This window comes from Daphnia pulicaria, chromosome 4, assembly GCF_021234035.1.
Source record: "Daphnia pulicaria isolate SC F1-1A chromosome 4, SC_F0-13Bv2, whole genome shotgun sequence".
Taxonomy (NCBI): domain Eukaryota; kingdom Metazoa; phylum Arthropoda; class Branchiopoda; order Diplostraca; family Daphniidae; genus Daphnia; species Daphnia pulicaria.
This window is the reverse complement of record NC_060916.1, coordinates 4,280,824-4,293,568: the sequence shown is the minus strand read 5'-3', so window position 1 is coordinate 4,293,568 and position 12,745 is coordinate 4,280,824. Positions and strand designations below refer to the sequence as shown.

At 40.8% G+C, this 12,745-nt stretch overlaps 2 protein-coding genes across 4 annotated transcripts; one reads left to right on the top strand and one right to left on the bottom strand.

The window, feature by feature from the left end:
* Positions 1-3: 3 nt before the first annotated feature.
* On the bottom strand, positions 4-4,555 carry LOC124337990 (CTP synthase 2-like). The gene is made up of 13 exons (XM_046792022.1): positions 4,366-4,555; positions 3,967-4,306; positions 3,690-3,907; positions 3,461-3,625; positions 3,112-3,402; positions 2,947-3,035; positions 2,744-2,881; positions 2,512-2,669; positions 2,343-2,450; positions 2,053-2,271; positions 1,462-1,535; positions 1,259-1,400; positions 4-1,191 (listed from the first exon to the last, which is right to left on the bottom strand). Exons 2-13 carry the CDS (start codon positions 4,301-4,303, stop codon positions 146-148), a joined length of 2,985 nt encoding a protein of 994 aa, XP_046647978.1. The 5' UTR covers positions 4,304-4,306; positions 4,366-4,555; the 3' UTR covers positions 4-145.
* A 4,551-nt stretch (positions 4,556-9,106) lies between these two features.
* On the top strand, positions 9,107-12,667 carry LOC124337952 (basic proline-rich protein-like). 3 transcript variants are annotated; one of them, XM_046791980.1, is made up of 8 exons: positions 9,107-9,197; positions 9,310-9,487; positions 9,554-9,614; positions 9,690-10,003; positions 10,080-10,550; positions 10,645-10,683; positions 10,746-12,203; positions 12,268-12,667. In XM_046791980.1, the coding sequence occupies exons 1-8, from the start codon at positions 9,175-9,177 to the stop codon at positions 12,592-12,594; spliced, it is 2,871 nt and encodes a 956-aa protein (XP_046647936.1). In that variant the 5' UTR covers positions 9,107-9,174; the 3' UTR covers positions 12,595-12,667. The 3 variants fall into 3 exon arrangements, with proteins under 3 accessions (XP_046647936.1, XP_046647935.1, XP_046647934.1); XM_046791979.1 differs by having other exon boundaries at positions 9,551-9,614; positions 10,648-10,683; XM_046791978.1 differs by having other exon boundaries at positions 9,551-9,614.
* Positions 12,668-12,745: the final 78 nt, after the last annotated feature.

Here is a 12,745-nt window from a genome sequence, read left to right as displayed (position 1 = left end):
AGGTAATTTTAACAGCTTTTTATTGCCTTGAAGCATTGGGAGGATTTATGAAAAAGGCGCTATAGAATACAACAATTTTCAGCAATGAAAGATATAATTGAAAATATGAATTTTGGCTAATCCTTATTATCCCAATTGACGCTATTTAATGGTACTGAGGTGGCTGCGGTCTGCTAGCATAAGGAGGTGCTGCTCCACCACGGCTATACGGATTAGTTGGAGTCGTTGCAGTTGGAGGATAGCCAGGATAATTAAATCCACTTTGACCCTGGGCCAATGGTTGACCAAGTGTTTGCCCTTGCGATGGAACTGCTGGATTGTAGGCCTGTGTCTGCTGACTAGCACCGCCACTGTACTGGCCGACTGGAGCAGCTCCAGGTTGGCCTGGCGCTTGAGGTTGAGTTTGCTGTTGAGTCGATCCCTGTGGATTGTATGGCATCGGCTGGGCATACGGTTGCTGTTGAATTGGCTGAGAGCCGTAGCCTGCTTGAGGATAAGTAGTCGGTTGTTGAGCCGGCAAACTGTATCCAGTAGATGTTTGCGGTTGGAATCGTTGTGGCTGTTGCCCGTAAGCTGGAGAAGGATAAGGTGATCCGAGAGGCGGTTGTGTTGGCTGCATTTGATGGGGGTTACTGGACATTCCCTGCTGTTGAGGGAGTTGTTGACCTAATTGCTGCATCCCACCAACACTAGGAAGTTGTGGAGCCATGGGCTGTCCACTTGCAGCAGCAATTGCAGGCTGAGTTGGAGGATTTTGCTGTCTGGGTGCAGCAGTTGTACTCTCATTCTGAGATGTTTGTTCGACTCCAAAAGCTTCAGAAACCTTATCTGTTTCTTTTCCCATGTCATTCCTTTGTTGATATGGATCAAACTCCTTTGCATGAATTGTAGCTGGTTTAACAACTGGCATTGTTTGCTTGTCAGATTCAGCATTGTGTATCAATGGGGAATCTCTACTTGGTGAATCTTGGGGACTTATGTCTAGCTGATCAAGCAAGTGAATAACTCGATCACGAATCCCAGATAACTCTTTCCTAATAGCCATAATGTTAGTTATTCCTTTAGTTTGCTTCTCTTCAACTGATGAATCACCAGGCTGACTATTCAGAAAGACAGTAAGCTTCAAAGTGCGACTACACTGTATGGCACTAGTTAAGTCAGAACTATCAAATATTGTAACCAAATCTCCATCTGCAAGAAAAGGATAAAAACATCAACATCATGAACAACATAAAAGAAAAGGTTCAGTAGTTAGTACCTTCATCTTTGTATTTCAATAATACTTCATCACTTGTTGACAATTTTCCCCTAAAGACCCGTTGCATCATCAAAACGAGTTCATCATAAGTAATGTCTTCATTGTGAATCGGGATACGCCGAATGTCATCGTTCAGTTGCGCCTAAGAAATTTAATGGTTAAAGCAAACTATTTTTCTTGCAATTCAAATTATTTTTTACAACCTTGATCACCAACTTTCCTCCTAGGTTCCACTGAGGATTGGTGCTTTCTTCAGAATTCATTTCACTCATGGGGAAGAATAGCCTTTAGAACACCCGTCTTCCTCTGCTGTTCTAATCCAACACGGCAGTTTCTTTCAAGTGACAAACCACAGCTCTTTTACACACCTGAACACGTCACTTGTGAATCGTGACTGAACAGGGGGTAGGGTAAGCTTAACATAAAACATGAAAAACAACGTTGCCAGTAATGGTAAAAGCTTGTATTATTGCCACAATTTCTGTTACATCATTTCAGCAAGATATTTGCGATGAAAAATCAAAATGTTAACATCGAATTCATTAGTTGACGTAACAATAATTTCATCACGATTTAGACCGAATTCAATTCATTTTAAATATCGATGATTATCCCTCGGTATGAGACTCTGTCGGAGATCTAACATTTAAGTGACACGGAGTGGCAGGTGTCGAAGTTGCGGATAAACTAACATTACTTATATTGCGTCGAAGAAGTCCTACGATGTCATCATCTGGTAAATTTAATAGAACATTTAAAAAGCATGAAATTGGGCGAAAGAAAGAAAAATGTACCTGAATTTTCTCCATCTTCAGATGTTGTGTTTGAAGACATGGCATTGTTCAAGTATGGTTGAAGTTTTCCCACTGCTGCCAAAAGAAGTCCAAGATAAGGAGGCGATGGCTTCAACGGTCTACTTATGTATTCTGGATGATACTGTGTAGCCACAAAATATGGATGTGTAGCAGTCGGTAGTTCCATGATCTCCATGCGAGTTTCCGAATCATCCCGACCTAGAATTCCAAATTATTTTTTATTTTACAATATAAAAATTCTGATACGATTTTCAAAATTATTAACGTACCGACGAAATGAAGACCAGCCTTTTCAATTTGATCAACATATTCTGGGTTTACTTCGTAACGATGACGATGGCGTTCATCTATGGCTCCGACGTTTCCGTACAATTTTTCTAAAATGCGATAAGAAAATGTGTACACAGTTTGATGTCAAATACGGATAATAAAATATACTGAGAATGGAATCTCCATGGAATATAGTGGTTCTCTTGCCCAACCGCATAGTGCCACCCATTTGACCAGGATTGTGTTCTGGCATGTCGATAACAACAGGATAAGGAGTATCTGCATCAATTTCTGTCGTGTTGGCGTCTTTCCAGTTCATCACATTCCTGGGAACACAAAAATAAATCAAGACGTCTACAGATCCGCAGAAATATTTTTAAATAAGTCGCGTGTACAATACCTAGTAAATTCAATAACAGCAGCTTGTAATCCAAGACATACGCCAAGGAACGGTTTTCGAGTAGTTCGACACCACGTAACAGCAGCAATTTTGCCTTCCATTCCTCGTTTACCAAAACCACCAGGGACAATAACACCCCTAAAATACAGATATTAAAGTTGAATATGCATATGTTTAGAAAAAACGTAATTCAATTCACATACTCGCTGCGACATAAAATTTGCCAGGCTTGGTGGTACTTGACGGGATTCTCTATTTTTGTGGCTTCTTCGAGGCTTGTGGCTTCAATATACTAAAAAAAATACAGAAGTATGGATAAGATTTTTTAGGCCAAAATTAAAACAGTGTACATAATATGTAGAACATACCGAAAGTATTAAACGACGGTTTACAAAGAGAGCAGAATGATTCAATGCTTTGGTTACGGATGCATAAGCATCTTCTAATTGAGTATACTTGCCAACTAAAGCAATCTCTACGACCTTACGAACATTGTCGTGGCGGTCAGCAAGATCTCTCCATTTCCACATAAACTTTTTAGGTCGTGGTGGAGTGGCTATATTAAGCTGCAATCTTTCACTGATGAACTGGATAAGGCCTTGCTCTTCCAACATCAAGGGAACTCTATATGTTGATGTGCAGTCATGGATACAGATAACCTGTATATAATAATTGCTCAACTATATTCATGCCCTTGAAAATGTGACTGAATCCTACCCTGTCTGGCTTAACATGACAGAAATTGGAAATCTTCTGCTTGACCTCATCAATGATGGGCATTTCACTACGGCAAACAATTAAATCAGGAGACAGCCCAGAACCTCTCAGTTCCTTCACACTTGCTTGAGTAGGTTTGGTTTTTGATTCACCTGTAGATTTGGGCTAAAAATTGAATTGGTTATTAAATTAGCAACAATATAAAAAAAAAAATGAGATACAACATTACCTGTGGAACAAGAGAAACATGAACACAGCAGAAGCTTTCATGACTGACACGAAACTGAAACTGTCGAAAGGCTTCTACAAAGGGCATGCCCTCAATGTCTCCTATAGTTCCTCCAAGTTCAATGATACACACTTCTGGCTCTTTTCCATCCTCAGTGACAGGAACTTTGGCAACATTTTCAACCCATTCTTGAATGGCATCTGTAATGTGAGGAACAACTGAAAAGGAAAATGAAAAATAATTGTCAATTAGGGATATTTGATTTTGTGACACTCACCTTGAACAGTTTTTCCGAGGTAGTCACCCCTTCTTTCACATTCAATGACTTGCTGATAGATCTTCCCTGTTGTTATATTGTTGGCTCGGTGAAGAGTGACATCCAAGAATCTTTCATAATTCCCTAGATCAAGATCTACTTCCCCACCATCATCTAGCACAAATACCTCACCATGTTCAAATGGTGAAAATGTTCCAGCATCAATATTAATGTATGGGTCAATTTTAATAGATGTGACATGAAGCCCACAATGCTTAAGAATTGTGCCAATTGAACTTGCAATTACTCCTTTGCCAATTCCACTAATAACACCTCCAGTTACCAAAATATACTTCATTTCCTAGTTTAAAACATGACAATGACATTACCGTAATTATATTCTTCCTTGAAACCTCCTACCTTCGATTTAGATGCAAAAATGTTTCACTATGTATTTGTAACTGATCTACGGAAAATAAACCGTGTAGATATGGTCAAATCTTTAGAAGTATATGATGGATGAGACTCGATAAAGAAACTGGATGTTATACGAGTGATTTCAAAACATTCTACGAACCGCCATAACTCTCTCCACAGAAGCAAAGTTGCAATATTCACTATATTGGCGCAAATAAGGAGATCACCATAAAAATAAAATGTTAGTGGAGTAACCGAGTAAAGATAATTTTTTTTCGTAAAAAAAATGCAAGGTGCAATATTTTTCATGAACTTTGTTCATATTAACGGTAATAATCTCTGTTCAAACACTTCTAGAAAATATATTCAATTAAAAATATGGAATTGAAATATAAAAATGTTGGTAAACTAAACTAAAAAACACGAACAATGCAAGTACCCCAAAATAATAAAATCTATTTAATATACCACCAAATATGAATGTTTTCCGGATAACTGTATTTGAGTAATTAAATTTAGTAATTTACTGATTTATCTGACCGTAGTCCGCCATTGCTCTTATGGCAGAAAGTTCCTCCGTTAACTTAAAATTACTTCAAATCTATAAGTCCTAATTTTTTGCTCTTGATTTCTAAAAATCAATAACGTGCTAGCGTATAGGGCATTAGGGCTCTTTCGGATCTGTTTTCTTTTGCCGTTTTATCTGGCAACGCAGCTTGGCGCCGTTTCCTGTACAATAAAATGTTATAATTTCTCTCGAAATAAAAAAATAATATTTTAATTTCGCTCCTCTACGTGGTGATACGTCCAATTTGGAATTAGCAACTAGGCTATTTCTTCTTCTTCCGAATCCTCTTCTGTAATTCGTTCAAATTGTAAAGACGAAAAAAGTTGACGACTGTTTCCCATCCAATCAATTCAAAATCAACCCCCCCCCCCACTCCATCATTGACTTCTCCTCTCAATTCCCACGATTGGGAGATGCTGCGGGGGGTGGTTTCTGGTGTTCTACTTTGTTTTACTTAGTTCTTAATTGATTTTAGTTTGCCAGAGCATAAAATTATCCCTAAGGTCCTGGATTCTGTTTCCCAAACATACAAAACATGTATCCCCCTTCTGGAGACGGATTCCCAAGATTTGGCCACTTCAGTCATCCCGAAGAGAACTGATGGAGTTCAAGAACTGGATATAGTTCATTCATAAGTTGTCACAGTGACCAAAGCACAAACAACATTTGGAGGTTCTCCTCTGACCTGGATCGGTCCCCAACCACCTCATTGTTGTGAAGTAAGTTGGACCAACCATTTTAATTGTTATTATTATTTAAAAAATATGTCTTCTCTTTAGGTTTTCTTTGGAAATGTTCCACGTAATGTAATGCTTGAAGACATAATACCACTTTTTGAAGACTTTGGATCAATTTGGAGTCTAAGACTAGTAATGGATCCATTGTCGACCCTCAGCCGTGGTTTTGGCTACGTGAATTTCACCACGATGGAAGCCGTAGCCGTATCAATCGATTTGGTATAATTAATTTATCAATTTTCAAGACGATTAACGATTATTATTTTTGCATGTACTCGTAGCTAAACGGATTGATTATTAAAGAAACTGGAGCTATGCAGGTCAATGCAAACGTCCCGAATTGCCTCTATATCGGTAATATTCCGAAAAGCAAGGATAAGGACGACATTAAGACGGAATTCAGCATAGTATCAGGTACATGACGAGTTCAACTATCCTGACCCGGCACGTTTGCATTATTTTAATTCCCTTCATCAGGAGGCATTTTGAATGTCATTTCAGCGGAAACCAAGCCCAACTGGGGATTTTGTCTTGTGGAAGATGACTCGGTCCAGTCCGCTGCTTTCGCAAAACAACAGCTTAATAATGGCACAATCAAAGTTTTTGGTTCCGACATAATCGTCGATTGGGCCTATCCCAATGAAGCCAAAAAGCACAAGATCGTTGACGCGCAAGCAGAGCGAAAATCAAAAATCGATTCATCATCAAAGGTTAAAATAAAAATTTCTTAATTTATATTTAGATTACAATAGCTTTTTTGCCAATTAATTTGTTTACTTTTTCTCGTACTTTTTTCAGATAAAGGTACTCCATGTCGGAAATATTTCGAAAAGAAGCAGCATGGAACGTATCAAAGAATTGTTCGGAGAGCACGGCCCCATTCAGAAGTTTTCTGACTACGCTTTTGTTCATTACGAGAACAGGGACGATGCCGCGAAGGCAGTATAGAAGATCTAAATGGCCGCACAGTCGACGGGGCGAGTCTGACCGTGTCATTCAAGTAATTGGACACAACTGGACGATATTGACAAGTGGATTTTTTCATATTATTTTTCTTTTTGCGTTACGCATCCCCTAAAATTTTTTATCTCATAGATTGTACAGATCTATCTTTAAATTCTATGCTTTGTGGTGTTTTGGATAAATCTTACAACAACGTTTAAATGTAAATGACTCATCAGAATATTTAAAAAAAAACTTAGTGTTTTTTGGTGTGGCACAAATTCTTGAACCTCCTGACAATTACTTCAAATGATGAGGTTAGTTTACTTTAAGGAACTCATCAACAAGTTTAAGGAGCACCACAAAAATTCAACAAATTCCAAGGCAGAGGAGTCCATGATGCTCGATTACTTAGTTAAAATGGAAGACCATAAAAATTCGCATTTTGGATTTACTTATGTGCCACCACATCATAAAATACTATTTACCGCTATATAAGATTACAATATATATTAAGATACAATTTGTAATTTTGTATCTGATGATGCGTACATACGTACGTACATATTGGTATTATTTTGACTGATGCTGATCAAAACGGAAACGAGGGGAGGGTCTCCAACGCGGCACAAGCGACAAGAGACAACGTGGAATTTCTTGGATTAAAAAAAAACACAAAAAAAAAAAACAACAACAACTGGAATTAGGGACTTAGGAACGCTGAAACTTGCGTTCCCAATGGAATGAAGAAATTCAACGAGCGACAAATGTCGACTTGGATCAGGAACGCCTTCCGAGCATGTTACCTGCCCCAACCGAATGACGCCTACAAGGTGGACGATTGCGGTAACGGCCAAGGTCGGCGGATGGTCAACATAAACGCGGAGAAAGGTGAAAAAGCATAATGTCTGTTAGTCAAGGGTTTCCCGTGACGTTCGGTGTGCGCTCACGAAAGAGTAGCAGAAAACAAGCGGGGAATATATAGGGAAGAAATAATAACTGCCAATAAAACAAACCAAATAATCAAAAAGTGATCGGTTCAACCAAATTAATGCATAATCTTATTTAAAAAACCGAAAAATGCATTTTCTGTTCACGTTTACTTAGTTAAAAACTCAAAGATCCTCCCCAAATCTTTCTATTTAAAATTAGGCGCTTAGGATGCAGCGTTACCATTTTCACAATTTACTGAAATTTCGTAAAATTTCTTACACACCGACGTCTGTTGGCCCCAAGGCCCCAGATTATGACGTCTGTCTGTCGGAAATCAAATAAAGTTGATATCCCTCTATTTTTTAAGATATAGTTCATATTTGCTAAACAAAGTGTATTTTTTTACCTTTCCCGCCGACTTCAGGATCGCGTCACGCTTGAACGCCCCGGCCGCCAGTCGACAGACGTGGCTTTTCGTGTGTGTCCTACCCCCCCTAACCATATTTTAGCCTCAAACCTTTTGCTAAATCATTGTCATGTTTTTGGGGCCCAGCTCCCAGACTATAATGTTTCCTTTGATATTTATTAATCCCGAGAACGGCACGCACCCGGCACCCCACACCCCATAGTATGGGGTTTCTGAAAAAATCCGCCGCATACATTTGGCGTTGGCTACGGAAAATAAACTCAGGACAATACTCCAACCTCGGACCTACGTCCAGCTATTCACAACAAAAAAATACATTTGGCGTAGCTCTCATTCGAGGCTCAAAAAAGGAAAGTTTGAATTAATTAAAAATAAGAGACGTGGGCCATAATATCGTACTCTGATAGGTATAGGTGGATTGTGTCATCAGACATCTCGTTTTTCTTTAGTTTACAACTAGTTAAGCTATACTAAATTTTAGAGAACTGTATAATATAGTGTAAAGAATAGATAACATTCACATCCAAATCACGGACACGGCTTCAAAAGACGTTTTTTATGCTTTCAAACTTCAAAGTTAGTTTAATAAATTTGCCGCATACCCGTTTTCACGTATTGACAAGCGAGAAACGATATCAAGCTGTTTTATTTTAAGGGTGATATTTCTCGATATTCCTAATGGATAAATATAGAGATACTTAAATTATTCACTTCACGGAATATTAAAAGTAATGATATAACTTGGAGGACTCTGTAGGTCAAACAGCCCTTGGTCTTCACGGGTCTTCCGTATATAAGGGGGATATAGGATATTTGTCACTATACGTATATTCATGAATGAAACCAACCATTAACTTTGTCTGTTACTAACATTGCGAAGGCCTAACTTTGCTTGAAAATTAATGCATTTAAACACCTGAGCCCAAACACAAAGCCCTTTTGGCGGTTTGATTTAAAATACAACCCCCAAGTATGCGCAAATATGGCCGACACAAATTCCCTCCTAAATAGTCCTCTCTTCCCCATGTCTCACTTGAAAGAAATGCCATTATATAATTTTTATCTTACCCTTATTCTTCATTAGTTACGGTTTTTTACGCGCGTCCCGCGGGCTGTGAGAGCCTATATATTGTTCGGTACGCAGCATTCGATTAGCGACATTCTACCATTCACTCGTCGACGTCGGCAGCTGCTGTGCTGCAAAAATGTTGGCAATGATAGTATGGAGGTAATTATTTAGCTCTTTAGTTTTAATTCAAGAGTTTGTGAATTTATTTTTTTTATTGTAATGATTTTTATTTGTTGTAAAATTTCAATTTCTTTAAATATTTCATGTTCAGATTGGTGGCCACTTTCTTATTTGTGAATGTTGTATGCGGCCAGGGTTATCAGCCCCCTTCAGACGAATATATTTATCAACAACAGCCTCTGCAGCATTATGATGGATATGAAACCCATCGTCAATACAGGTCAGCCGGTGATGAGCCAACAACCATTACACCATCAGTTTCTCTCAAGGTAGTAAACAAAATACTTAAGGATCCTTTTATTTATTAATTAAATATAATGTGTTTATTTTAGCAGGAGAATCTATCAGAAAATCAAACATTGGATTCTGATTTGGGCAATAATTCTACACACATAAGTACCAGAGATATTAATGACATGTTCCCATCTGACCTACAGTTTATTGATGATGCTGATGTTGTGACATTACCAGATGGTTCCATCACCTTGGTCACTGACATGCCATTGGAAAGCTCATCTATGGCATCACCTGTGCCTTCACTGCTGATGGGTCGTGACACAAGCAAATCTGTGTTGGATTCGTCCAATTTGTCAAGCATCGAGCAGCTGAATGTCACAACTGAAAAAGTTAACTCCACTTCGGATAATTCAACTGTTGAAGAAATCAAAATTTTGAAGAGGCGACAAGCCCAACAAGTACTTATTCAACAGGTACCAACTCAATCCCAACAGGTGCCTTCATTAGTTTTCCAGCCTCTGTCATTTCAAAGAAGTCAGTTTATTCAGGTATATTGTACTGTTACTAAATTTATGTAGATCTTGTCAAACAATTTTTTTTTTTTTTTTTTTGTAAATGTTGTAGGCTCCACCTACATTGTTCTCTGGACAGCCTGGGCAACCAGCTTTAGTTCAGGTGCCGATTGGGCAATCTCAGTTCGTTCCTAATCAGTTGCGGTTCGTTCAACCCCAATTCTTGGTTCCGCAAATCGTTCCTCTACAAAACAGCCAAGCTTCGATCACACAACCACCAGTGCAGTCACCTCCAAAGTCGCCTCCGAAACTATCATTGAATCCCGTCCCGCTTCCTCCAGCCATTTCTATTCCGCATCCTAATATGACCACCCCTCCATCTGATAACGATTCCCAAGCAAATGCGGTAAAGACTCGCGAGGCAAATGCAAATAGAATGGTGCCTAAAGCACAGCAACCACCGATGGGTGCATTTAAACCGATGGTATCTCCCATGCCACCACGACCGACACCTCCACCGGCTCCTGTGCGAGGTTCTCCAGTTGCACCTACTACTACTACTCCGCCGATGCAGGCTCCAATGGTAATTGTTTTAAAATTTTTCAGCTAATGCTAGAAATATGCGACTTCTTTCATTTATCAGACGGGTGAAATTTTAATGCTATTTACTTCTTCAGCAGATGATGCCTGTTTCTGCACCTGTTCAGCCCATGGTGGTATGTGTTTGTTTCTTTCGTTGTGGTTATTTTTTAATTTATTTGTCATTATTGAGTTACAGAGGCCCCAACTGCAAGGGCAGCAAGCACCACCACAGAGTCAACAATCAGTTGTTGTACAAAACACTACGCCTCTTCCACGCGGATTGATGGTTCCACCACCTCTTTCGTTGGAAGCACAAAACGGTCGGCCAACGACGGCGGTACAGCTGGGTTCGTTTCCTGCACCAACGATGATCTCATTTCCACCTCAAACAGTGCAGCGAACGGGATCGCCAATGGATCTTCAACCCCAACAGCAGCAGCAGCCACAACTGATGGGCCAGGCTCCTCCAGCTCAGGTGGCACAACGATCGGGACCACCGATGGATCAACAATCATTGCCCGTGGGTCAATCGATGAATCAGCCGCCTTCGGCTGCTCAACATTCGGTACCACCCGTGAACCAACCATCACCGCCGCAGCCGATGAGCCAGACTCCTGCAAACCAAGTGGCCCAACCACCTGGTCAACGGTCGATGGGTCAAGTACAACAACAGACGATGGTCCAACCTGTGGGTCAAGCCCCTCAAGCTCAGGCTGTACAAAGATCCGGACCGCCAATGGATCATCCCCTGCAACAACAGCAACAACAACTGCCCGTGGGTCAGGCTCCTCCATCTCAGGTGGCACAGAGGTCGGGATCGCCGATGGATCAACCACAACAGCCAATGCCCTCTGGTCAGCCGATGGGTCAGGCTCCTCCATCTCAGGTGGCACAGCGGTCCGGACCACCGATGGATCAACCCCAAATGCTGCAACCGAGTCAGTCAATGAATCAGCCTCCTCCAGATGCTCAACGTTCGGGACCACTGATGAATCAACCGTCACAGCAGCAACCGACCAGCCAGCCGATGAGCCAGACTCAAGTTACCCAACAACCTGGACCACAATTGATGGGCCAAGCAAATGCCCTGGCGGTACAACGATCGGGACCGCCAATGGATCATCCCCTGCAACAACAGCAACAACAACTGCCCGTGGGTCAGGCTCCTCCATCTCAAGGAGCTCAGCGGTCGGGATCGTCTATGGATCAAACACAACAACCAATGCCCGCGAGCCAACCAATGGGCCAGGCTCCTCCAACTCAGGTGGCACAGCGATCCGGACCACCGATGGATCAACCCCAAATGCTGCAACCGAGTCAGTCAATGAATCAGCCTCCTCCAGATGCTCAACGTTCTGGACCACCTACGAATCAACCATCACAGCCGCAATTGATGGGTCAACCTATGGGACAAGCTTCTCCAGCTCAGGTGGGACAGCGGACAGGTCCTTTGCTAGTCAACCAACCGCTACCAAGCACATCGCAACAGCCATTTGGAGCACCAAATAGTCAGCCTCCTCCACCACCACCACCTCCTCAGCCCCAGCAGCAAATGGCCCAACAGATGATGGGACTTAATCAGCAGCCACCTCAATCGCCTCAAATTGCCCCACGTATTAATTCTCCAATGAATCCACCAGCTCCATCTTCAATGGTGAGAAAGAGGGATATTTTACTTTATTTATTTGAATGTTTTGATTTAAAGAATTTTATATTAGATGGACTTCTCTCAGTCAGTTGATGCGACTTCGCTACCCGTGTCGCAATTTAATCAAAGGAGTGTCCAGGATGGGCGCGGTGGACATCAAATGAACTTGGTTCCATCAAACAAAGAAAGGCATATGATGAGACGAAGCGTTGATAGACCCCGTATGAGAAGGCAAATGGATGCTGTTCCCTATCCGTCCAAGGAGGCTTACGATTCTTATGTCGTGAATAATTACCGCAACTTATACGATGAAGTTTATCCGACATACACCCCTCCAGTATATACCACCACCACTGCTGCCGCTCCAAAATATGAATATTACGTCCCACGTTATTGATATCATGTATACATTATTGATTGTCATGTATGAATTACTTTAGAGGTCTAAATATAATATTTATGGATTTAAACCAGTTTCTTTGTTTTGAAAGTTCCAGCTATCGCTGCTGTGGTCTAACAACAGTGAATATTGAAGTTTCTCTCATCTG

Coding starts and splice junctions, on each gene's coding strand:
- LOC124337990 (XM_046792022.1), bottom strand. CDS start 4,303: ATGAAGTATATTTTGGTAACTGGAGGTGTTATTAGTGGAATTGGCAAA. Junction 3,036..3,111: donor ACCGTCGTTTAATACTTTCG/GTATGTTCTACA, acceptor TATTTTTTTTAG/TATATTGAAGCCACAAGCCT. Junction 1,192..1,258: donor ATTGAAATACAAAGATGAAG/GTACTAACTACT, acceptor CTTTTCTTGCAG/ATGGAGATTTGGTTACAATA.
- LOC124337952 (XM_046791978.1), top strand. CDS start 9,175: ATGTTGGCAATGATAGTATGGAG. Junction 10,004..10,079: donor AAAGAAGTCAGTTTATTCAG/GTATATTGTACT, acceptor TAAATGTTGTAG/GCTCCACCTACATTGTTCTC. Junction 10,551..10,644: donor CGCCGATGCAGGCTCCAATG/GTAATTGTTTTA, acceptor TTACTTCTTCAG/CAGATGATGCCTGTTTCTGC.